This window comes from Orcinus orca, chromosome 18 (assembly GCF_937001465.1).
Source record: "Orcinus orca chromosome 18, mOrcOrc1.1, whole genome shotgun sequence".
Classification (NCBI taxonomy): domain Eukaryota; kingdom Metazoa; phylum Chordata; class Mammalia; order Artiodactyla; family Delphinidae; genus Orcinus; species Orcinus orca.
This window is the reverse complement of record NC_064576.1, coordinates 8485508-8509757: the sequence shown is the minus strand read 5'-3', so window position 1 is coordinate 8509757 and position 24250 is coordinate 8485508. Positions and strand designations below refer to the sequence as shown.

General features: G+C 40.9%; 1 protein-coding gene across 5 annotated transcripts in view; it reads left to right on the top strand.

The window, feature by feature from the left end:
* Positions 1-24250, top strand: part of TPP2 (tripeptidyl peptidase 2) — a 68658-nt gene that overhangs the window by 39655 nt on the left and 4753 nt on the right. For 2 of the 5 annotated variants that reach the window (XM_012534398.3, XM_033435081.2), the window contains 15 exons: positions 452-609; positions 915-991; positions 2911-3017; positions 5006-5160; positions 6309-6425; positions 6665-6765; positions 7363-7459; positions 8356-8493; positions 9822-10066; positions 10327-10405; positions 12309-12347; positions 17655-17806; positions 19140-19236; positions 20234-20364; positions 23814-24021. In XM_012534398.3, the coding sequence (XP_012389852.1) occupies positions 452-609; positions 915-991; positions 2911-3017; positions 5006-5160; positions 6309-6425; positions 6665-6765; positions 7363-7459; positions 8356-8493; positions 9822-10066; positions 10327-10405; positions 12309-12347; positions 17655-17806; positions 19140-19236; positions 20234-20364; positions 23814-24021 (1901 nt within the window). Of the gene's footprint in view, positions 1-451; positions 610-914; positions 992-2910; positions 3018-5005; positions 5161-6308; positions 6426-6664; positions 6766-7362; positions 7460-8355; positions 8494-9821; positions 10067-10326; positions 10406-12308; positions 12348-17654; positions 17807-19139; positions 19237-20233; positions 20376-23813; positions 24022-24250 lie in introns of those variants that run through there. The other 3 variants (XR_004485248.2, XM_033435080.2, XM_004273620.2) reach the window with 3 other exon arrangements.

Below are 24250 nucleotides of genomic sequence, written 5' to 3'. Positions count from 1 at the left end.
GTAAAGCATCAAATTCCTTTTCTTTCCCACTTTTACTACTTGGGTGTAAGAGTTTTTGGTTGGAGAGTGGGAAGCAGAAGCAGCCAGGGAGAACCCCAGCCCAACGACTGTGAACAAAATTGTCATCACTGTAAACTTAGGAGTCTTTTCTCTTAGTCAGATTCTGTTAACTGTATGCAGTAATGAAAAATATTCACTAAAATGGTTTGTGTTCAGGTTGTAGCCAGCCATGTTGGGTGAACACATGAACGGATTCCGAGCATCCTAAAATAAATGTGAGGGAGGTTCTGTGGCTCTTTTATGTAAGCTGTGTTTCGGGAGCCTGTGCCTACTGGATTTTACAGCCAACCACATGTATCTGTGGAATTTTCTTGACAGACGACAGAATGTTTTAAAATGGAAGAAAAGGAAAAAATAACTAATCTTTACTTTTTGGTCTTTTTAACACCAGAAAACTCTGAGAAAATATCCCTTCAGCTTCATTTAGCTTTAACTTCGAATTCATCATGGGTTCAGTGTCCCAGCCATTTGGAACTCATGAATCAGTGCAGACACATAAACATACGTGTGGATCCCAGGGGCTTAAGAGAAGGATTGCATTATACGGAGGTATTTATTGGGATATCTTCATTTTTACTTTCTTTAGTCTTTAAAATGAGTAGAAGTCTTTGTGTAGCAGTCCATTTCCCCATCAGTCTGAGTAAGTCAAGGGTTGTCATGGGTGTATTTGTCCAGGCTGTTTGCCATTAATTATGTGGCCTGACATCAGAAAATTGATGCCAACTTGTACTTAGGACCTTTACATTTTAATCTTAGATTAATTTATTCGCTGAGTAGATTCACCCTTTTTTTCTTCTATTTTCTCTTTTTAAAAAAGTCTGTTTATGGATACTGACACTTATTCCTTTTTCAAGGTATGTGGCTATGATATAGCATCGCCTAACGCAGGTCCTCTGTTCAGAGTCCCAATCACTGCAGTTATTGCAGCAAAGTAAGTGCCCAGTTACCGATAGCTTGCTGTTACGTGTAATTATGTAATGGCTGTTTATGGAAATGGGGTGAACTTTTAAAGGATCCGTAGGCCAGAACCAGGTGACTGGGTTTTGGTTCTGTTCCTTGCTTAACGTTCAAGGTGGTGCGTAGTCAGTCACGGTGTTCCTTGTTCACAGTGAGGATAACTGACAGCATGTGTCACCTGCCCTCCTTACACCTGATTCAGAGGCTGTTTTAGCCTTCATCCGGCCTGATGCCTCGGCAGTGTTTGACAGTGACTTTGTCCCCTCCCACCCCCGGCCCAGATTCCCCCCTTATCTCTGGGATTACCATTATCTCCTCGTTCTTCCGCTTTTCCAGTGCCGTTTCCAGACTCTTCCCTTTCCATCTTGTCTTCTGCCCCAGAATGAAGGAACTCAGGACTGATCACACTGCTTGCTGTATAAAGTACCTCAGCGGCACGCCCAAGGATCGTGCTGCTTAAAATAGCAAACAGTGGCCCTTCACAGCCAGTGTTTCCCGCGGCTCCATCACCAAATTACACGTTTCCACGAGCTCACCAATGCTGACCCCCCCAGTTTCCTCAGGACGGGTGCATTTGCACAGCTGATTTCTTTGCTTCAGTTTCCTGTCCCTTAACTTAATGACCAGGTGTGTTCTTGGTCATCTCCGGGTGAAGGGAGCCCCTCCCTGCCGCTTCATGGCACTTTTCACTTGCCTGTGGTACAGACTTTAGCTAGTGTGTTGTCATTTTTAATTCACCACATTTGACTGTGAGCCCACGGAAGACACGGGGACTGCATTTTACGTGACCCCATATGGAACCCATTGTACAGAATGTACGAAACAAATTATTCAGTACATGAAAGGCAAGATGGAGATGAGAGTACTGGAAACAATAGAGAACTCTGAGTTAACAGCTTCTATTGAGTTAGTTGCACAGTAATATTTAATATGCAGTAGGTCTCAGCCCATATGAAACATAGGATGAAATTGAGGAGGTAACAAGTGACATACGTGTGAAAAAATTGCGGAACAGTTAAATTCTCAGCCGCACATTCCCTAGAAGTCCCGTAGGAACTTCAACAAGGTAATGTACAAGATTCAGGAGTGGGCTGAGACCTCATGTGCTTCAGGAAGCTTTCCCTGACCGCTCCTCGTGAACCAGGAACCTTGCATCTTTTCCACTAATGCTTCCTGTCTCCCCAGAGAATATTACGTTCAACGTCCCTGTTGGGTTTTCCATCCCCGCTAGATTGGCTGGGGAAAAGGAAGACATTATATTCATTGTTGTAATTGTAGCACCTAATAGCAGTGCCTCAGGTATAGTAGGCACTCATTAAATGTTTGTCATACTGACTAGAATTTGTCCTTAGTATGTACTTTAGGTTTCTGGGTTGGGTAATTATACATTTGACCTTTATGTTTCACTGATCCCTTACAAAAACGCTATGAAAGTACTTTCTCTTCTTTACTGTGTCATTTATGGCATGGGTGCATTTTGAAGCTACGAAAGAGGTTAAATTTAATATCAGTCTCAACTATAAGGCAGTATCAGTGGCACAAAACATTGCCTTTGATTTTAATATTTTGGACTCACAATAGTCCAGATTCTGGTAACTGGAAAATCCTGTGAATGTTGTAGAATTCCTTTAACCAGAAAAGAGGGAGCTGTGTGTCTGACTTCAGACAAATTATAAAGCAAACAAGTAAAAAGCAGAAAAAGCATCTCCACAGTGTATCTCTAACATGTTGCAAAACTGAGATGACATTGTGCGTACTGTTTTGTTACCAGCTTTTAACTCCCTGTGTTCATTTCTCATGAACTGTTGAAATCTAGAGTACCAGTGGGCTTATAATATAAAGCTTTTTTAATGAGAGTGTCATGTTTAATCATTTATTTTTATTAATTTTCAGAGTAAATGAATCAACCCATTATGACCTAGCCTTGACAGATGTACATTTTAAACCTGGTCAAATTCGGAGGCATTTTATTGAGGTTCCTGAGGGTGCAACGTGGGCTGGTGAGTAAAGTTAATGTCTTGTCTTGCCCATTTACCTTTGTGTGCATTCTATCTCTGCTCTGGTTATGACCATATAAAGTTCATATACCTGCAGTAGACTTTTCTCACAACAGTAATAGGTGTCTGGCACTGTAGATTTGCTGTTAGGTTCAAACCTTTTTAAAGATCTAGTCCTATTTTGCATTGGTTCATATGTCAGTCATCTATCTAGGCCAGGGGTCTCCAACCCCTGGGCTGCGGACCCGTACCGGTCCGGGGCCCGTTAGGAAGCGGGCCGCACAGCAGGAGGTGGGCGGCGGGCGAGCCAGCGGAGCTTCATCTGCCGTCCCCCATCGCCCCCCATCTGCTCGCATCACCGCCTGAACCGTCCATCCCCAACCAACACTCCCCCCCACCCCAAGTCCATGAAGATATTGCCTTCCACGGAACTGGTCCCTGGTGCCAGAATGGTTGGGGACCGCTGATCTAGGCTATCTTAAGATGTTTTAATAGGATTTTAATTTGGTTCAGAATAATGCCTTCTCCGTTCATGATCAGAGTCAGAGTTGCATCGTGGTACAACTCAGGGCTTCCACTCACATAGGCCCAATGGTTGTGTAACATCTAACTCTAATAAAACGTGTGCTAATCATACCAAAGAATAAAGATCTATAGTTAATTCATATTGAACATGATGTCTGTTTACTGGTAAATGTCAGTGATTATAATGCCCTAATTATGATTTGTTTAGGTTGGGTATTGAAAATAATTAGTTCTTTGGTTTTTTTGTGTGTTTGTTTTTTGTTTTTAATAAGAATTGATCAGATCATCCAGAATAGAAGTAGCTCAGAGCATTTAGCAGTCTTTGATTAGATATATACTGTGGGAGGTGGAGGGGGTGGGAGAGATGTTGGTCAAGGGCACAGACTTTGTTATAAAATGGAAAAGTTTGAGGGATCTAATGTCCAGCATGGTGACTATACTTAATAATACTGGGTTGTATACTTGAAATTTGCTAAGACGGTAGATCTTAGATGTTCTCTCCACCAAAAAAATTGGTACCTATATGAAGTGATGTATGTGTTAGCTAACCTTTTTGTGATGATTGTTTCATAACATATACATACTCGTCAAATCATCACGTTGTACACCCTGAACTTGAAAATATTATATGTCAGTTGTTTCTCAATAAAACTGGGGGGGAAAAGGGTCAAAGCAGGGAAAAAAAAGAAATGCAGTACAGATGATTCCTATTTCAAATACTTTGACATATTGTCATAACACTAGATTCTGTATTCTTAGCAAGTGATTAGGTTCCCAGAGCCCTGTGCCCACTTGATCTTGTGAGGCAGAGAATTAAGCCTTGCTTTGGTTCCTTGTCTCAGGGCCAGGTATTCGCGAGATAAGCTGCTGACCTGGCTTCACGGTGATCCTGGCTCATCTCCAGCTCCGCCGCAGAGCACAGCTAAGCATATGTAGTTCTGATAGTCATACTTTCCAGAAGCAAACAGTGCAGATAAACCAAGAGCGAGAGACTAGGAAAAGTTATCAGTGAAGTTGGACAAATGGATACTAATGGGACTTAGGCATGCTAACAAATAGAGGTTTCTAAAATTAAAATCCTCTTTACTAAGAATTGATTGGTTTTTAGCTGAAGCAAGAGGAAAGGTTGAACTTAGTAACAGAGAAAGGAGGGATTTTAAAAATTACCTGATTAGGATAATTGTGTGTCCATCTGTGGACAGCTTGCTGTTTCCTGCTGTTTGCAGCGTAGCAGTTGCTTATTTTAATCCTGATTTATTTATTTTCCATAGCTAAATTTTCTACCCTCTCATCTTTATTAATACTCGGTCAGTTCATTGTTTTTAAAGAAATAGCAGATTTCATTTGAATATACCATTTCATTCTCTTGATATAGTATTTCCCCCTAAGTAGGCATTATGAAAGCCATTTTGTGTCTATTTTAAATCTCGTCAGTTAGAATGTTGCTTCTTCCCTTGTCGTTGTAGAAGTTATGGTGTGCTCCTGTTCTTCTGAGGTGTCTGCCAAGTTTGTTCTTCATGCAGTGCAGCTTGTGAAGCAGAGAGCCTATCGAAGTCATGAGTTCTATAAGTTTTGTTCCCTTCCAGAGAAAGGAATGCTGACTGAATCCTTTCCTGTCTTGGTAAGTGTTAATTAACAGTCTGGAATCCTGAAACAGTTTCCTTTCGTTCTGGGTGTGGACTAAGACTAAGTATTTGAATTTGATTTTATAGTTTGTATTCAGAGCACATTGGGACTGTATATTTTATTAATGCTGAATAATGTGGGAAGATAGGTCGTCTTACTAGGATACTTGCAACCAAGTTGAGGTAAATGTTAATCTCTTAGGAAAGTGCTGGTCTGCCAGATGCTGACGCCTCACAAAGTGGACCCTGGTTGAGATTGTCTCCTCATCGTACAGTAGATTATTTCCATGTTTAAGACTTCTCTACGTGTTTTCTACTTACTTTAGTTATTTTATTAATGCCCTGTTGCTAAGAATCCATGAGGTTAATTTGCTTTGTAGGTGAAACTGCTGCTCCTGCCTACAGATTAGCCTGGCAGCTCTCCAGGCGTATCTGTAGTGTTAGAAATGGTGCCTAGTCCTTCCTTCTAGAAGGTGAACGCATTGATGTTCTTTCTTGAACTTGCTACTCAGTGTTTTCAGATGGCTGCCTCATCTTTCCTGTATCGCTTATGTTTCTGATAACTTTGACTTGTGTCCTTGTATGTGTTATAGAGTAATATGGTTCACTTTAAACTTTCTAATACACTGATTACTAGAAAACTTAATTTAAAACTCAAGTGTTCAAAGAACAGCTTTTGTTTTTACTTTTTTTAATAGGAAGAAACATGTGAGGGACCATAATTTCATTTGGCTTTGGTTGCCAGGCAGCTCTTGAGCCCAGAACTCAGCTGTGGCTATTGAATATGCCTCACAGAGTTGTCATACCCCTTCTCTTATCATTGTTCTTAATTATTTTTCCTTTGGTCCCAAGTTTTTATTCCAGTTTGTTTTCACCATTATTTTATTACATGTACTTCAGAAGCTGCCTCAGACCTCTTAAGACAAGCAGTTTAGGATTATGAGTAAATAACTGTATATTTAAATACCTGCAGTCTGTCTCAGCAACTGTGATTTGTGTAACTTCAAGCATAGCTAATGATAAGTTTCTTTGAATTTTCCTGCTGTACAAATAGAAAAAGTTTGAAAGCATAGAACTGCTTTGAAACACCTATTTATGTTTTGTAATTTATGCATTGATAATTTAATTTCATTTTTCTTTGCAGGGTGGGAAAGCAATTGAGTTTTGTATTGCTCGTTGGTGGGCAAGTCTTAGTGATGTCAATATTGATTATACCATTTCTTTTCATGGGATAGTATGTACTGCTCCTCAGTTAAACATTGTAAGTTCCACATTTCCATCATTTTTAATGTCAGTTATTTGTGTTATTGTGAAATAATTTCAATGGTTGGGTTTACATTTTAATGGGGAGATTATCTATGGTTCTGGAAATAACAATAGTCTTTGTTCATAGGTGCTTATAAACATTGTGTTTGACACATTTAGGTCCAAGTATTGTTTAAAAATGCAGCTTGTTTTCAGTAGAGTTTGAGAAACTAATTTGATAAATATCCTTTGTAGCATGCATCAGAAGGAATCAACCGTTTTGATGTTCAGTCCTCCTTGAAATATGAAGATCTGGCTCCCTGCATAACTTTGAAGAGCTGGGTCCAAACACTGCGGTATCTTCAATGTTTTGGGGCTGCAAATGTTGGGTATCAGTGTGATGGGGGTGGGGGGATGGGCGCCTCTTCACTCTTTGGAAAGGGTCTCTTTTATTTTTAATCATGTGAATGCTGGACGTGAAAATTCAGTTCATGACTTTCCAGCCCAGGGAACATGGTGGGTCTCTGAGAGGCAGCCGCAACAGCAGCTTCTGGCTTTAAGTAACATGTACCTAGAGCCCTTGCTGTGGCACCTGGCAGGACCCATCCCGTGATGAGGGCAGGGCTGTCTGCGGTCAGAGCCTGTCCTTCAGCACTGTGAGGAATTGTCACCTAGTCCCGGGATCTGATTCTGTTGAGACTGTCAGTTGATGGTTGAAAATGTTTTTATCATGAGAAGATTACCTTTGTAATACTGCAAAATTTAACTGTGTGCATTGCTATGGTTCAGTCAGTAAAGAATTATATAAGTTAATGATTAAAATATTACAAAATACATGGAAAAGGACAGCATCTAGGAATGCTCATTTGTCATTTATTGTGATACGTTATAGATTTTGCTGATTATAGTTTTCTCTCATTTCAATGAACTCTTATGCAATTGTCTGATTACAGCCCACTCAGTGCAAAAACAAAACCTTTAGGATCAAGGGATGTTTTGCCAAATAATCGTCAACTTTATGAGATGATCCTGACTTACAACTTTCATCAAGTAAGTGTTTGTGTAACCAAGTATACCCTTACAAAGAACTCTTGTGTTTTATGAATCATAAAATCAGAAATGGAAGGACAGTGTATTCAGAGTGTGTGTGTGTGTGTGTGTGTGTGTGTGTGTGTGTGTGTGAGAGAGAGACATACATGTATATGAAATAGAAACAAGTAATTAACCCTGGTTAATTTAGAATTATTCTTTGGGAAATTATGATATAGAACGATCTAAGTACCATTCAGATCTGAAGTCACAGATTCTAATTTAGTGGTGACCTGGCCTTTGAGCCTTAGTTTTTGTAATCACTGACACCTGCCTATTCTCTGATAACCTGTCCACTGGTTTGATGTCTTGTCAAAGCCAGATGCCTTCTGATTATGGAACCAGGCCTGATTGCTCTCTGTGAAGCAGGTGTTGGCACAGTGAGACATCAGAATAGCTCCTAGGTTGAATGGGTAGTAAAGGTAGTTAAGACGGGCATAAAAATCAGATCGAAGTTTATGGAGGATCAGTAAGATTTTAGTAAAACTCTTACTGAAGCATAATATGAATTACTGTTGGGGAGATAATTGATTTCAGTGGGTTGTCTAATTTCAACTTTATAAAGAAATTTTTAGTTTTATTAAAAAAACCCAGTTAATTAGAGGTCCTGAAGATATAGGTATTGCTTTAGTAATGAATACAATTACCTAGGTTTGTGTTTTTTAAACCTTGTAAGAGAAGTACCTTTTATTAGTCCCGAAATCCTGGATGTGTTCTGCATTTTTGAAATTGGTTACTGCAAGAAAATATTTTTAATACTTTAAATGTAAAAGTCTGATCAATAGCAACATTACAGGTCTACATTAGAAATCATATAAACCACATCAAATAATCATTCTTCCCCCCCCCCCCCACAGCCCAAGAGTGGGGAAGTGACTCCAAGCTGCCCCCTGCTTTGTGAATTATTGTACGAATCAGAATTTGACAGCCAGCTGTGGATTATATTTGACCAGAACAAAAGACAGATGGGTTCCGGCGATGCTTACCCTCATCAGGTATGATTTTTAGAATTAACAGCTGTTTCTTGAGCTGATGAAGCCCGGATTCTTGCTCTGGTAACGTGCCTGCTTTTTAAACACCAGTGTGGTTGTGCGTTTAGTACTTGGACACACGGCTAGCAGCTCAGCTGTCTGTTGCAGGTCGGACCGTGATAGCTTTTCATCCCCATGGTTGGGCTGAATCCGGCTTCGGGGTAAAGGAGGGCCAGGAGGTTGCTCACAGACGCTGGCCAGCAGAGCTTTTTATTTTTAGTACTTCTCCTTCCTACCCAGTGCTTGCTCCTATCTGCACGGTGAAAGCAAATCATCCAGGATATGTGAGCCCCTTGAAGTGATCCCAGGTCTGAACTGGATCCAGAGCACAATGACAGTGCCAAGTGTCTTCAGTTTATTAGAACTTTGAAATATGTTTCTTCTTGGTCAACTGTGTAGTGAGCACTTACTATATGCCAAGCACTGTGCCTGGCACTGTCATTTGGAAGGAAAAAAAATCTTTTAATCATATAATTTATAGAAATCTTATCCCTGATTGAAAGACTGGGACAAAGAAATGAGCTATTTCCTGTAACCTTTATAATTTTATGCTAAATAATAAAAATAATTTACGCAGGGTTTTCAGTTAGTCATTCAAGGAATGGTTTCCTTTTTTTCCTCAAAGCCAGGCCCTGGCACGTCTCCTCAGTACAGACTGGGTTATTGCAGCCATTCCTTTTGTTGCTTTAAAAAATCTCAGAAGAAACTGCTGCTGCAGCATACAGCATTCCGTCCTCTTGAGCAGGTTGCCTGGATGGAGCGTGGCAGATCTGTACTCCTTTGTCCCCATTGGCTCCCTGTTTTTCCCGTCTGCAATAAAGGGGGGTGGCATGGTGGTTATGATCTAAAGGTTACCAGTCATGTGCATACAAACACGTGTGTGTGTCTGTCTTAGATATTACACAGCACCTCAGTTTTGCTTATTCTTGGTGTCATTTTATCCGTGCCCGTGAAGACCCAGGAACTAGAAAATCGTTGCCTTTTCCAGTCTTGAGCGGATGCTGATTCAGCTGGGCGCCTAGGAGTGGCCTGTTGTTGTGGGAGGGCTGAGGGCTGAGGGGTTGGCTGCCTTCAGCTCCCTTATCCTCTGCTCTGGACGTGACCTTGGCCAGCTCACTTTGACATCCAGTCGGGGCGTTGTGTGCGTGTCATGTGTGTGTCGTAACTTGCACTGTACCTCACATACTGTAAGCACTCTGTAAGTGGTAATTCTTAACTGTTTATCCTCTTACTGTAATTTTCGTTCATGTGGCTAAACCTTACTTTTCCCAAATGTTGTTTTTCTTTTATAGTATTCTTTGAAACTGGAGAAAGGAGATTATACAATTCGACTGCAGATTCGGCATGAGCAGATCAGTGATTTGGAACGTCTTAAAGATCTTCCATTTATTGTTTCTCATAGGTTGTCTAATACCTTGAGCTTAGATATTCATGAAAATCATAGTCTTGCACTTCTAGGAAAGAAGAAATCAAGTAACTTGACATTACCACCCAAATATAACCAGCCATTCTTTGTTACTTCCTTACCTGACGACAAGTAAGTGATAACATTGCTTAACACTCACTATCCATCTTATACTCTGTAATCTTTAAATGCTAGTTTATAATATGAGGCTACACTTATACTGTGTTGTCATTTGCCATTTTAGACTAAGGTTATTTCTCCCTTTGGTTTTTGAAATCTTAGCTACGGAAATTATTTCAGAATGCAATTGTTTTGATGTTTTTCCCCCTAATTCACTTTGTGAAACTTTCTTTTTTGTTCCTTTTCTCTCCTCTTTTGAATCTTCTTCTTAGAATACCTAAAGGGGCAGGACCTGGATGCTACCTTGCAGGATCATTAACGTTGTCAAAGACTGAACTCGGAAAGAAAGCTGTAAGTACTAGGTTTTTTTTACACTGAAAGTGCCTGTTCCAAAATTTCCATTTCCTTAAAAATGGAAATTAATTTACATTTCAGAATAAGTAAAAGAGAAGATCTCTCTGGAAAAAGAAATTTAATAGTTTTTTTTTCCCCAAGTTGCTAGTAAAGGTCAATTAATATTTGGTTGTATTTTTATATATTTATTATTCTTTTTCCCAAGCCTAAGTACTTGGGCCTTGAACCTGTTCTGCCTTGCACAGCTAATATACTTGAACTTCCCGTGAAATATGTAGATCCAGATCAAACTTGGCTTAAGTGAATGGGATGTTTTTAAAATTAGAGAATTTATAGAGTTTTAACTAACGTAATATTGTGGATATAGGAATAAATCAGATCTTCTTGGGTGACTTCTAAAAACCAGTCAGGACAATTACTACTAATAAACAGTATTTTTTACTTGTACAGATCTTTCTCTTATTGGAATTTTGTGTAGTTATCTACAAGGTAGTTATTTCTTTTGGCATTAAGGTTTATTTTATAGTTTCAAAATTGTGCTTTTTGTTAAAAACATGTTTCTGGTTGTTATATTTTAGAGATAATTGTTATGGTTTGATAGTACCTGTTTTAGTTTTTCCATCTGTTTTCATTACAAATTTATTGTGAGAATAGTGTTTATATACATCTATCACCCTCTGTCATAATGTCATTTTAGCTCAATGCCAGTAAAAGTTGTCATTCTTATAGTTTTGCATTTCTCTTTAGCATTAGTTCTTACAAAGTAAGTCCACCACCTAACTCTGGAATTTATAAGTGCTGTTATCAAAATGAATAGAGCTCAAACATCTTAACAAGTATTCTCATGTCTTACCACTGTTGAACCAAAGATGGTTTATTAGCTGTCATAGGAGCGTCATCACGTAGGACTTTTGTGCTTAGAACAAGTCGTTTGCCCTGATAGTTCTTGAGTCTCATTTCAGTCTGTACTATTTACTTATATGTACTTTAGTATAAGTTATAAGTACTTCAGTATAATATAGCCTTAGTAGAATGTGAAGTGAATCAGTAGTTACTGGAATTCATAGATGCACTGATTTAAGAAGTCCTGGTCTAGGTCCTTTTAAGTAGGTTTCATTTTCTGCTATGGGAAATATTGCTGCCTCTGCTATGGGGCTTCAACAGTGAGTCTTCTCATCCAGGTAACTTCTGAAGTGTCCACTGCCTGTGATGAGTAAGACAAGAAGAGCATTGTTATTAGAAGTATGCTTTTAGCAATTCAGAGATAGTGCTTCCTGGCTGCATTCTTTAAGAGGCAGTTGTGAAGTTAAGTTATAAACAGGTGGGATTGACTATAGTTATTACTTACCAGGGTAGATTTTCTTGAGAAAACCTAAAGCTACAGAGTTAATTGTAATTCCCAACACATTGTTTATTTCATCGGATCTCAGCCATGGTGCGTTTCTTGCGGTTCTGGCAGCTGCGAAGGTAACTGTTCCTCTTGCCCCTCTCTGACGTTCCCAGATTCCCTCGAACGATGCCGTTTCTGGCGCATGGGCGTGTGTGATCATTGTGACAGCCTTGAAAATCTGACTTTGCGGACCGTCACCTAAATTTAATGTTTTTAGAACTGTTTGGATAACTAATGAATTTTGCTCTACAAACTTTTGAAATAAAAAGCTGAAAAACATTGACCCTTATGAATAACACATTTGAGTGCATTTTTATTAAAAAAAAAAAAAATGAAAGTGGCAGTATTGCTTTCTTTAAAAACCTGCCATTTTGATGACAGACCTGACCCTTCTAAGTACTGTGACCCATACAGGTGGGATGGAAACTGGCAGAAAAATAGACAGAGGTGGTATCTCCATCCTGTGTAGATTACGCATGATTTCTTACAGAATGTTGTTCTAACTCCCAGGGGCAGTCTGCAGCAAAACGACAAGGAAAATTTAAAAAGGTACTGATTGTCAGTTCTTTAAAAAGATGTCTTAAAGCCTTATTTGCATATTAGTTAAACTTCTTTTTCTGTCACTATTATCTTTTTTTAAAAAATCTCTCCCTTAGTTTCCTTTCTTTCAGTTCTGCAGTATAGTGCTTTTAGCTTATCAGTGTTGACAAACTGCTTTCTTAAAGTTTTTTTTCCCTGCCATAAATTGCTTGAAGACCCCTGGTTTATATGTGTATAGAGAAAATTTTAATGCTATTCATTTCTTACTGCAGGTATGACCAAGTAATAATATTTGAACTTTGGCATATCTAAAATCCTATAGAAAGATGAATGATTTTTTTTAGCTATATATGACAAAACAATTATTTTTGAAGTCTAAAGTCATTCTTAAATTGGATGATTTGATTAATAATAAAATATTATTAAAATATTTAAAGTGAAGTTTTTTTCCTGCTCTTGCATCTTTTTTGTTCTGGAAAGGCAGAGATGAAAAGAGCAATGGGTGTAGCAGAAACAGAAATAAGGACTGTGGCCCCAAATTAAAACTTATACTAAGAGCAGGAGCAGGTTTTAAGACCGTAACTAGTAAATGATGTGACCAGCTTCTCTGCAACTTATTTGACAATCTCTGATTGACTGCTGGAGCCAAATTTAGTTTGAAAATCTGTACTTCAGGTCTAGTTTAGAGAAAGGGATACGTATTCGATGAGCTCTCTGGTGAGGACCTGCTGACATCATTCGTCATCGTAGTGATTTCTCTCCTGCGTGCAGCAAGCACTGTAGGGCAAGAATTAGTGTTTTAAGAAGAAACAAAAGAGAATTCAGTGTTTAATTCATAGTGTTGTGAAACTGGGAGCCACCATTTTATAATAGATAAAATGTCTTTATTAAAATGACCTCTAAAATTCTATATGATTATGTAGTGGTAAAGACTTTGTTCAAACAAAATACACCACTGGGGGTTATCTTCCCAGGTAAAGGAATGTCGGCTTCTCTGTAGGCCGTATTTCTCAACTGAGCGTCTTTACCCATTTGAAGGCCATGTAAATTCATTTAATGGAATTTAACCAGCATTACAACAAAAACAGAAAATGTCAGTTCATCAGACTCATAAAACTGTAATTTCATTTTATGCACACATTATCTTTGATTCATTTTGAAAATAGCCTGAAAGCCGCTGCTTCAGAGAATGAGGAGCCCACTAGAAAGAAGGTGCGCGTCCCAAAGGCAGAGCTGGGGGTTCTCTTTCTGTTGTACTGTTTGGTGGATCTTCTGGAGTTTTGGTGCCTTTTGTTTGTATTAGATTATTTGAGATAGGAAACTATCAAATGAATAGGAACGTTATTGTTAATCGACGGTTAGTGAAGCTTCTAGAGCTGGGCATCTGGAGTCACTTCCTCCCATTTCTCCCCATCTTCAGTGTAAGTGCACGTGAAGCTCTTGTTTTAAAAATAATCATTATTATATATAGTTTTATAGTCACATTACAAAATATATAATTTATTGCCTGAACAAAATACCAACTTTGTATACATAATCCTCAATGGATTTGTCCTCTGGGTTTCAGTGACTTTTGAGTTGAATGTGTATGTTACCCTTTTTAAAGTTCATTGTAATATGAAAGAATATAGTTATTTTTAACATAAATAGCACTCAAATATGACATTAATTTTTTAAATAGCTATTTTAGTTCGTGTAAATGAATTAAAAATTTGAATTTATACTTTTTAATCATTTAAGAGCTAAGGGTATTATGTTTTGAACCGAAATTTAAATGGTGGTTTGTTAAATAGTTACTGGTTTGGCAGATAGATTTCATTTTCTAAATATCGTTCAATTCAATTCAAACACTGTTGAAATACTTTGTAATAATGGAGTGATTTTTTTCTTAAAAAATATGCTTACTGTTAAGTGTCTGCTATAGAGAGCTTATATCGTAGTATTTCTGCTCTGAAGATTCTTCTTTGACTGTCTTTTAAAATCATAATCAAGATTTCTTATGATTTAATGGTACAAAATCATTTCTGTTAAATGGACCCTATGCTAAGCCCTTGAGAAGCTGAGTTGTAAAAATACTTACTGACAAAAAGAACAGATGACCATGATAAAATAACTGAAAAATAGGGCTTCCCTGGTGGCGCAGTGGTTGAGAGTCCACCTGCCAATGCAGGGGACACGGGTTCGTGCCCCAGTCCGGGAAGATCCCACATGCCGCAGAGCGGCTGGGCCCGTGAGCCATGGCCGCTGGGCCTGCGCGTCCAGAGCCTGTGCTCCGCAGCGGGAGAGGCCACAACAGTGAGAGTCCCGCGTATCGCAAAAATAAATGAATGAATGAACGAATGAATGAAAAATAACTTCATTTCTCTTTTGGTTGGAGACTAAAACAACCATGTCCATAATATTTAGTAATAAGAAGTAGCTCTTGTCCTGAAATATTTTATAGGATAATACTGGCCTTTATAATTACTAATTTGGTACAGATTTACTATATAAAATGCTGATTACAAAATCTTGGTTCCCCCCCACCCCAAGGCCATTCATCATTAACTTTCCCAGTCTCTTTTGCATTTTTAGTGACAGTTTATGGTTGCTATTATATATGGTTTCTCTCTATTTGCAGATCTTTGTTAGAGTTCATTGTTAATCATCGATTAAGTTTAATGGATTGTTCATTTTAAATTCAATTCTGTTTTCTCTCTTTACTAAAACATCTTAGCAAATGCCTTACCTCTGAGCCTCAGAGGAAGAATTGCCTCACAACAGAGAGACCTCGCCTCCTGAGGTTTGTCCCTCTCCCTGCTCAGGCGAGGAGGAGGGGACAGCAGGGGGGTGCACACACTGAATGCAGGTGCAGGCACATTCCAGCACACTGGGCGGTACAGGAGCCTGACTGCAAAGGGAGTAGGGCCCTATTAACAGTAAATGTTGGAGGCCACTTGCACCTTTAATTCTTAGGTGTGTTGTCTCTGCTAAACAGATGACACTGAAGTGGGCTGTTACTGTGAGAACTTGGTGGTCAGTTACCCACTCAAATGTTGCAGACCCTTTTAACTTGGCTTAAGCTCAGGGCAGTGTCCACCTAGCAGAGTAAACCTGGAGAAGGAGCGTAGGATGGGTGGCAGGGACTGGAAGGAAGCCTGCCCATGGGAGGGCTGTTTCCCCTTCCCAGGCTCACACTTCACTGAAGACCTTTGCTTGCAGACTTGCTCCCGGACCTCAAGGGAGAGTGGTGCTGAAATAGCTAAAAATGGCTTTCTGTGGTTCTCGTCCATCAGTGGTCTTCTGCGCTTTAAATGGGTTGTACTGAAATGGTGGTTACTATTTCATTAGAGCTCCTGCAACAGTAGCTGCTTATATTTACTGTTATATCCCCAAATAAAGTTTAATTGTGAAAATTGTTAAAATGGACATATTTATGTAGTATTTACACCTCAGGGGAAGATGGGGCCAGTACTTGTTTGTGACTCAACCTGTGCAAAGTTTTTTCTGAAATTACGTGAATAGGGCCTTGACAACTTTGATAGTGTAATTTGTTCCAATTTTAGAAACTTTGTTCATTAAAACAAATATAAGATTTTAGTTTAGCAACGTTTTTAATGTAAACCTAAAGATAGAATTTTAGAAATTGTCTTAATAAATAATGATTTAATTAGGGACACCTGGTATTGTGCCAGGAACGGATCTAGCAACTATAACAGGTGATTTCATTTCCCAGATCCTGCATTACTTTTCACAAGACTCACGTGCTAATAAAATAGACACAAATAGGTGTAGTTACACTTGCTCTCTTTAAAGCAAAACTTCTCAAAAGGACCATCCATACCTGTTTACTTCTCACCTCCCTCTCGGCCTTTACCCTCCGCCCTCCGCCCCCCACCAGCCTCCCCTGCCGCTCTTGCTCTGTCGGCGATCAGCAGCCACTGTGCTGTCAGGTTTGACAGTTACTTCTCCCGCCTGACGCCGCCTTTCAGCTAGCTGTCACTAGCCGCCCACGCTCGATCTTCGTGCTGGCTTTTCCCCGGGGCTGCCGTGACCTCAGACTCTCCCTCCACAGTGGAAAGCTTTGGACCATTCCTGGGCTTGCTCTTTTCCCCCTCCCCTACCCCTGCTGGTCTCATTCAGCCCCTCGTCTTAAATACCACCAGCAACCACCATCGGTCCTGCCTTCCCGGGACATCTCATGTCCCTTTATTGCTTCCTTTTCTATAGCCTGTCCTTTAGTTCCAGGCAGTGTCAGGACACCTGGGTCTGTGTCCCAACTTGTTTTCTCTTTTTCCACTTTGGCCTCTATCATCCATTCTCCACGTAGGTAGTATCAAGAGTTATTTTTAAAAAAAAAAAAAAAAACACCAAAAAACCAAAGTGTTTAAACAAAAAGCAAAAATCCTTAATCATGTCACTGCCTTGCATACAGCTCTTCCTGTGGCACCTAGAATAAAACCTGTATTTTTTTACCCGTACTCTGTCAGCCCTGCTTACTTACTGTGGCCGCTGCCCTTTCTCAGAACCTAACCCTGTGCTTGCTGCACACCCCCTCAGGTTTCTGCAGGTGCTCGTCTTGTCCCCGCACATCTCTTCCTCTCCTCGTTTTGGTTATTCAGGTTCATTGAAGTTTATTCCTTGAGATCACTGAGGCGCCATTAGAGTGTTTCCATGACCACTTTGTGTGCATGGGTCCCCCCTTGCCCACTAGTCACGCTCTATCCCCTTACTCTATTCTGTTGTCTTCGTATCACGTGTCGTTCCTGAAGTTGTTTATTTACCTACACGTTTGTTGGCTGTCTTCCCAGAGGGTGAAAGGCCCTTGTCTGCTTTGTCCCTCACCTCTTTGGAGCTATTACCTTGCACACCGCGGGAGCTCAGTAAGTCCTGTGGACTGAATGAAGAAAGAAATTTCTCTTTAAATTTAATTAGAAAAGCAGATCTTTTCTTTCTTTCTTTAAAATTTAATTATTTTCTCTTCTCAGATGTAAAATGTGAAAGCTCAGTACGTTTTTGTAGTCAGTCTGTCAAGTAAAACTAAGAATACCAAATAACACTTAAATGGAGAAGAGTTTGTTCTTATTTCCTTGTTTTAAAGGACGTATTAGAAGCATTAGCTTTAAAGTTTGGGAGAAAATTACTTTGATCTCAGATTGGAACTTTAGATGTATTTTGGCCCTTAGAATCTGAAATACAGTGTAGTACCGCTCAAGTGCAGCCGATGTTACGTGCTGTTCAGCTATTGAAGATTTTTTTTTCTTTTTTGAAGATTTTTTAATAAGGAATATTAAGCATGTTAATCTAAGACTGTCTCTCCACGTTCATTTTTCACAGGATGTAATACCTGTTCATTACTACCTAATATCTCCACCAACAAAGACTAAGAATGGCAGCAAAGAGAAAGAAAAAGATTCAGAAAAAGAGAAAGATTTAAAAGAAGAGTTTACTGAAGCATTACGAGATCTTAAAATTCAGTGGATGACAAAGTAAGTTTTAAATGAGTTTTAATCCTCTAAGCGTTTACTTTTATTTTCCCAGTTACAACAATATTGTGTGTGTATGCACAGGCTATGTATTCAGAAATGTTAACAGTGGATAGGACTGCAAGTGCTTTTAAATTTTCTTGTAATTATATTTAGTTTTTAATTCTCTTGTGATAAGAATTTTTAAAATTTTAATCCTTATTCTGATCTGCTCTTGGAAGAGAATTTTATTGGAAGGTACAAAAAAGAAAATAAATCACTTTTTGCCCCCTTTCCAAAGATAACCATTGTCCTGTTATTATTAGTTGTCTCTATTTATACATGTAGCAGGTGAGTGATACTGTGTCCTGGTTTTCCAGTTACTATTTGATTACGAGCAAATTTAAAACAAACCTTTTTAAACCTCTGGAAATGATCCTAAGGACATACAGCAAACGGAGAAACACCTATTTAAGAACATCTACAAAAGTTCAGTAAGAAAAGTGAGACTCTGGTATGTGAGCCAAGGTCACTCTCTTCCCACTCCCAGCTCAGTGAAGCGGAGCCTCCTCCAGACTGGCTGCAGCCAGGACCGCAGGCTCCCCGTCCCCTTGGCTTGGAGGACTCTCCTGCTGGGAGGGGCAGGGGGTTGGCACATGTCGGCCGGCACCCCAGCCCTGCGGCCTGCTGCTGAGGCCAAGTTCTGGGTGAATTCCGTTGAGAGGCGGGGGCTCTCTCCTGCTCAGCCCCCGCCGGCGACGCAGAGGGTCTGCCAGGTGGGCACTGCTAAGAACGCAGGCCCCGCCGTGGTTTCCCGCCAGGCGGGGCAAACCGCGGCCTCTGCTCTGCTGCTGTTCCTCCCACCATGGAGCCAGTAAGAACAGATGTAGTTTCTTCAGCTTCCCCAGCTGGGAACGTGGAACATCTGTCTCTTTGTTCATTCAAGACTTCAGATTCTTCCAAAACAGTGTAAATTTTCCTTCTTTGTAGGTCTTAGGCATTTCTAGATCTTTTAATCTTTCTTAACTGTTTTTGAATGTTTTTTTCCCTTCCGTTGATGAATCTAATTATAGCTGGTATGTAGGAAAGCTGTCGATGCTTACTTTCATCTGACCATCTTATTGAACTCATAAATGAAATAATTTCCAGTTTGATTTTTTGTTTTGTTTTGTTTTCTCGGTAGCATATTTATACTGCCTGCAAATAAATACAGTCTTTGTCAGTAATTATATTTCAGATTGGTACCTTAGGTTATTGTCTGGAACTTCAAAACAATGTGAAGTAATAGGAAAGACAGAAATTATTTTCTTTCTAAAAGAACTGAAATAATGACTGTTTCTCTTTCTTACATATGTAGGCTGGATTCTAGTGACATTTATAATGAATTGAAGGAAACATACCCTAATTATCTCCCTCTGTACGTTGCACGACTTCATCAGTTGGATGCTGAAAAGGTTGGGCGTGTTCGATTTTACTCTGAGTCTCTTATTTTGTTTGCAGTATTAGATGAGGTTTGCCTTTGGAATAAGGGGGCAGTCTTTGTCTTCTCTTCTTGCCGACTGAAAACGTGTCGCCTCAGATTGAATGTTCTGTTGAGCTATTTTCATTAAGCTGACTCAGGACTCACGTTTGGTCAGTGGGAGGAGAAGTAGATAGGAAACCCTAAGGGTGGCTTTTCTGACCTTGACCTGAAGAGCCGGGAGCAGAAGGCGGTGGTCGTGGCCTGCTGGAGTCTCAGGCGCCTGCAGCAAAAGCGGAGCTCCTCTGCACTACCTTGGCTAACTTCGTTTCTGATTTCTGAGAATTGGCTGTGTAGCTCCCAGCTGTCCTCAGTGGACCAGCTCTCACTGAGAGTCCTGGCTGTAGAAAGTGCTTGTGGCCATAACCAATCAAGAGTCACCAAGGGTTGAGTGTGAGCCCGCAGGCCCTGTGAGGAGCTGGACTGCTGAGGACGCCAGGACAGCCCGGGGCCCATAGTGAGACTCTGTTGCTTCTGTTCCTGTTTACTCTCATTTCGGAGGTTTCAGTAATAAATTAGAATTTGTCTCATCAGCTGGTGCTTTTTTTACTTCTGTTTTCATGTGCTGTGGGACTGGGGTAACATAGCTGATCACATTTCTGAACTTTTAAGTTACCCAAGGAAAGAGCTGCCTCTGTAGAAAACAGTTTATATTTCTGTGAACTTCGTTATCTTGCTTATTACTCCATTCAGCGCCAGTGGGGGGTGTAGGGTAGGTATTTTCCCGTCTGAGCTCAGGTTTTCTAGAGATGCTGACCGTTGTAAAGGTCACACCAGGAGCTAGTGCGGAGCCCCTGGGCTGCACAGCCTACCTGGTCCCGCACCACGGGAGTCCTAACTCTCACGGGCATGACCGACAGAAGTGAAATGCGTCAGGAGGCTCATGGATACATCCATTTTTTTCTTATTTCTTCTTTTTTTTTCTTCCTCAGGAACGAATGAAAAGGCTTAATGAAATTGTCGAAGCTGCAAATGCTGTTATTTCTCATATAGATCAAACGGCCCTAGCAGTTTATATTGCGATGAAGACTGACCCCAGGCCCGATGCAGCTATTATAAAAAAGTACCTAACCAGTAAATACTCTTTCTTGCATCTCATTTCTTAGTTACTTTTTTTAATTATTGAAAATATCCTTCTTTTCTGGTATTTTTTATATCCTTATCATTGGAGTTACCGATTTGGGGATACTCCATCCTTAAATACCTTATAGTAATTTTCTCCAGTCGTTTAAGATTAAACAAAAGAAAAGTCGTTTGCTTCCTCTACCATCAGGTGCTGTCATGGTGGAGAGATTTGAGTGGCTGTGATCAAGCAGTCCAGCCATTTGGGGGATATGTGTGCACTGGACACATAGAGAAGGAAGCACAGAGCACCCTGTAAAATTAATTTTTCAAGTGTTGATTGACCAATAGCATGACAGGCTCCAAATTTAGTTTATATGCTTATTAGTAAAGTGATAAGAAATCACATTGGGTTAAAGCCATTATCTGGCAACTTCAGTTTATGAAACTGGGTTTACAGTACTACTTGAGAACAAGGGTGGGGGGATTATACTTTAGCCTTAGGAAACTGTAACGTGATGTGTACAACAGACGCGTAGCTGGGTTTATGCGTTTGTAAGGCTCCATCCGTGCGAGAGTGTGGTTTCCGCTTGCTGGTGTGACGGTCCGGCGGCTTTCCCGTTCACCCTTCCACGAACTCCTACCATCATCTCCTGATAACACTCCCACACTCCCAGTACCAGTCTCCCCTCTGTCACTTTGGTTTATTTCCAACCCTGGGGGTCCTTAACTTACAAGGGTAGAAGTTTCCTCCTCTTAGCGTTATTGTAACTAATAATAAACTGAAACCATGCAGGCTGCCTGAAAATATGGTAGTTTCCCTTAAAGATTCCATCTGCTTCAGTCAGAATTTTTTTTATATACATACAAAACGCTTGATTTTAAACTGCTAGAACTCTTGACCTTGCATCGTTTATACTGATATTACAGGTCTTAACGAATCTTACAAGCAGCAGTGTTCAAGCGGAATAAAATTTGTTCAAAATAGGTTCTTGGCCATTGTCAGCACCCTTTCACACTTTCCAAAGGAACCTTCTCGAAACATTGCTGTTTTATTGTTGCTAATAATAATAGTGGATGGTGCAGCCACCATTTATGAAATGCCAGTTATATACAAATGCCAGTTATATGCATTATGAAATGCCAGTTATATATATTATGAAATGCCAGTTATATACAAAGGATTAAATGGGGCATGGATTTCTCATTTCCAGCTGCTTTCGCTTAAGTCACTCGTTTCAAAAATTGCAAGATGGCCATTTTGTAATCTTAAAAATACTGACTTTTTGTAGGGGATCTAAGTTTTAATTAAACTGCAGTTTACTTAGTCCACTAAAGTATCTAATTGAAGTTACTTCCTAAAATGTAGCTATTACCTTCTTGATCAGTCCCTAACTAACTTTGATTCAGAGAGATTTATTGACCAAGCACTGTATGTAGCACCACTGAGAGGGATGTAAAAAAAAAATGAACAAGACACTCTCTACTCTTAGAAAACATACAGCCTAATACAGAAGATGATAATTGCTAGATGGAATGTGATTAACAGTTATAATAGAGGGGCTTCTCTGGTGGCGCAGTGGTTGAGAGTTCGCCTGCCGCTGCAGGGGACACGGGTTCGTGCCCCGGTCCGGGAAGATCCCACATGCCGCAGAGCGGCTGCACCCGTGAGCCACGGCCACTGAGCCTGCGCGTCTGGAGCCTGTGCTCCGCAATGGGAGAGGCCACAGCAGTGAGAGGCCCGCGTACTGCAAAAAAAACAAAACAAAACAAAACAAAACAGTTATAATAAGTATTTTAAACTGTGAAAGACGATGGGAAGGAGAGCAGGGAAACCATCATGGATTAATAGGTATTTAATCCGAGCAGGTCAGTTCAAAGTTAGAAGAGGGTAGGAAGAGAACATTCCAGATACGTGGAATTTAGGTTATTGGATCAGAATGCGGAAATAGAAAGGGGTCTTAAAGGTGATTCAATCCAGGTCTGGCGAGTCCAGCACACCTGTCACCCCAGCTCGCCCTCCAAGCTCTGCATCCTGCAGCCCTCCTCTGGGCGGCCAGGACAGTCAGTCGGGATGCCATAGGTGAGTGGATATCCAGACCTGCCCTGCCTGCCCAGTTGTGTTCCACGGCCCCCGTTCTCCCTCACAACGTGGGGATAACGCTTGACTGCTGAGGCTGCTGTAGAGCATGAGTGAAGTACTGCCGAGACATTTCAGGCGCCGCCTGGCATCTAAGAGGTGGTAGGGTAAGGAGGGACTCAGTAAATGAAAGCCTGTCCATCCTTCTGTTCTGAAGTCCACAGTGACCAAGCACTTCAAGTCCCCAGAAACGCTTCCCAGGAAAGAGAGTGAGAGTTGGCTCTTTTAAACTTTGAAACTCTTTGCTCATAAACTCTTGGGCATCTTTTAGGCATAATTTCATCTGCATTGCAAATGTATTAAGGTGGGTAACTTAGGTTGTAGCAGGTTATTGGCATTGTGTTGGGGTTTTTTTTCCTCTTCTTCTTATTTTAATTGTCTTTTGTACAAATTGTTGATTTTACAGTCCCAGCGGATTTCATAGGCGGCACGTTTCACTCTGGGTCCTTCAGAATCATGCTTACCGGTAGACAGTTTGTTCATCCCATATCTGAGTGCCTCCTGGTCATCTTCTCAGCACTTGTAATCCTCGTCTTTAGACGTATCTGACAGGAGTTGGGCAGGATGCGTCAAATAAGCATTCGAGGGGCCGGTACTGTCCCAGGAGTGTAGGCTGTTACTGTATTTCATTCAGCAGCAATTTACTGAGTGTCTGTTCCGTGCCAGGCATTGTTCTGGGCATTGGAACACATCAGAAACAAAGCTGCCTGCCTGGAGCAAGGCAGGTGGCCCTGGCGATTAAGAGCAGGGGTTCCAGGACCAGCCGCAGAGCTCGGAGTCCTGGATCTGCCGCTCCCTAATTGTGGGACCTTGAACAGATCGCCTGATCTCTCTGTGCCTCGATTTCCTCCTTTGCAAAATAGAGGCAACTGATGGTCTCTTGCTCATAGAGTTATTTTGAGTATAAATGAGTTAATGTGTTAAAATGCTAGAGTAAGCCTTGTATTCCTTTGCTCTGTGTATGCGTGATAGTTCACGACTGCACAAGTATGTAACGACTGACATAAGAAGTTGAAACACTTAGAAGATACTGTTCTAAGAGTTTCTTAGCTGACAGAATTGACCCAACAGTCTTTCCCCTCTGTTGTGCATGGCATGCTGTTTCAACCGATTACAGCGATCCTAACTCATTTAATCTGTGTGCGGAACACAGGGGCTCGTGTGTTGCGCAATGCAGATGTCTCTCCATGGCTACACCACATTCCTGCATTGTGAATCTTAGGCAGAGAAGGCATGAGGTTAATTTCGGGTGAGGCTGTGCTTTTAAAGATGCTCTCCTGATCTGTGGAATGTGTTGGTTTGGCACACAGTGACATGGACAAGCAGAAGTCGACGCTCGTAGACGCCCTGTGTAGGAAAGGCTGTGCCCTGGCCGACCACCTTCTCCAGACCCGGGAGGAGGACGGGGCTGCATCAGGAGACCTGGAAGGGAGAGAGGAGGAGGGAGAGAGCGCCCTGGATTCTCTGACGGAAACTTTCTGGGAAGCTACAAAATGGACTGATCTTTTCGACAGTAAGGTACCCTTTCTCCTTCTTGTTTCGCTGCAGTTCTTGGGGGTGCATCCCAGATCCCTTGTGCCCAGCGGGCCCGGCCAGAGAGGACGAGGATAAATGGAACGAGGCTGAGCTGGGCTCCGAAGAAGATGAGGTGCTTAGCGAGGCCTCCCTGGTCTTCCCGGCTTTGAAACGACTTGACCGTTGTTTGGTCTGTCCGCACAGTGGCTGGTGGACCACGCTAGCTGGGGAA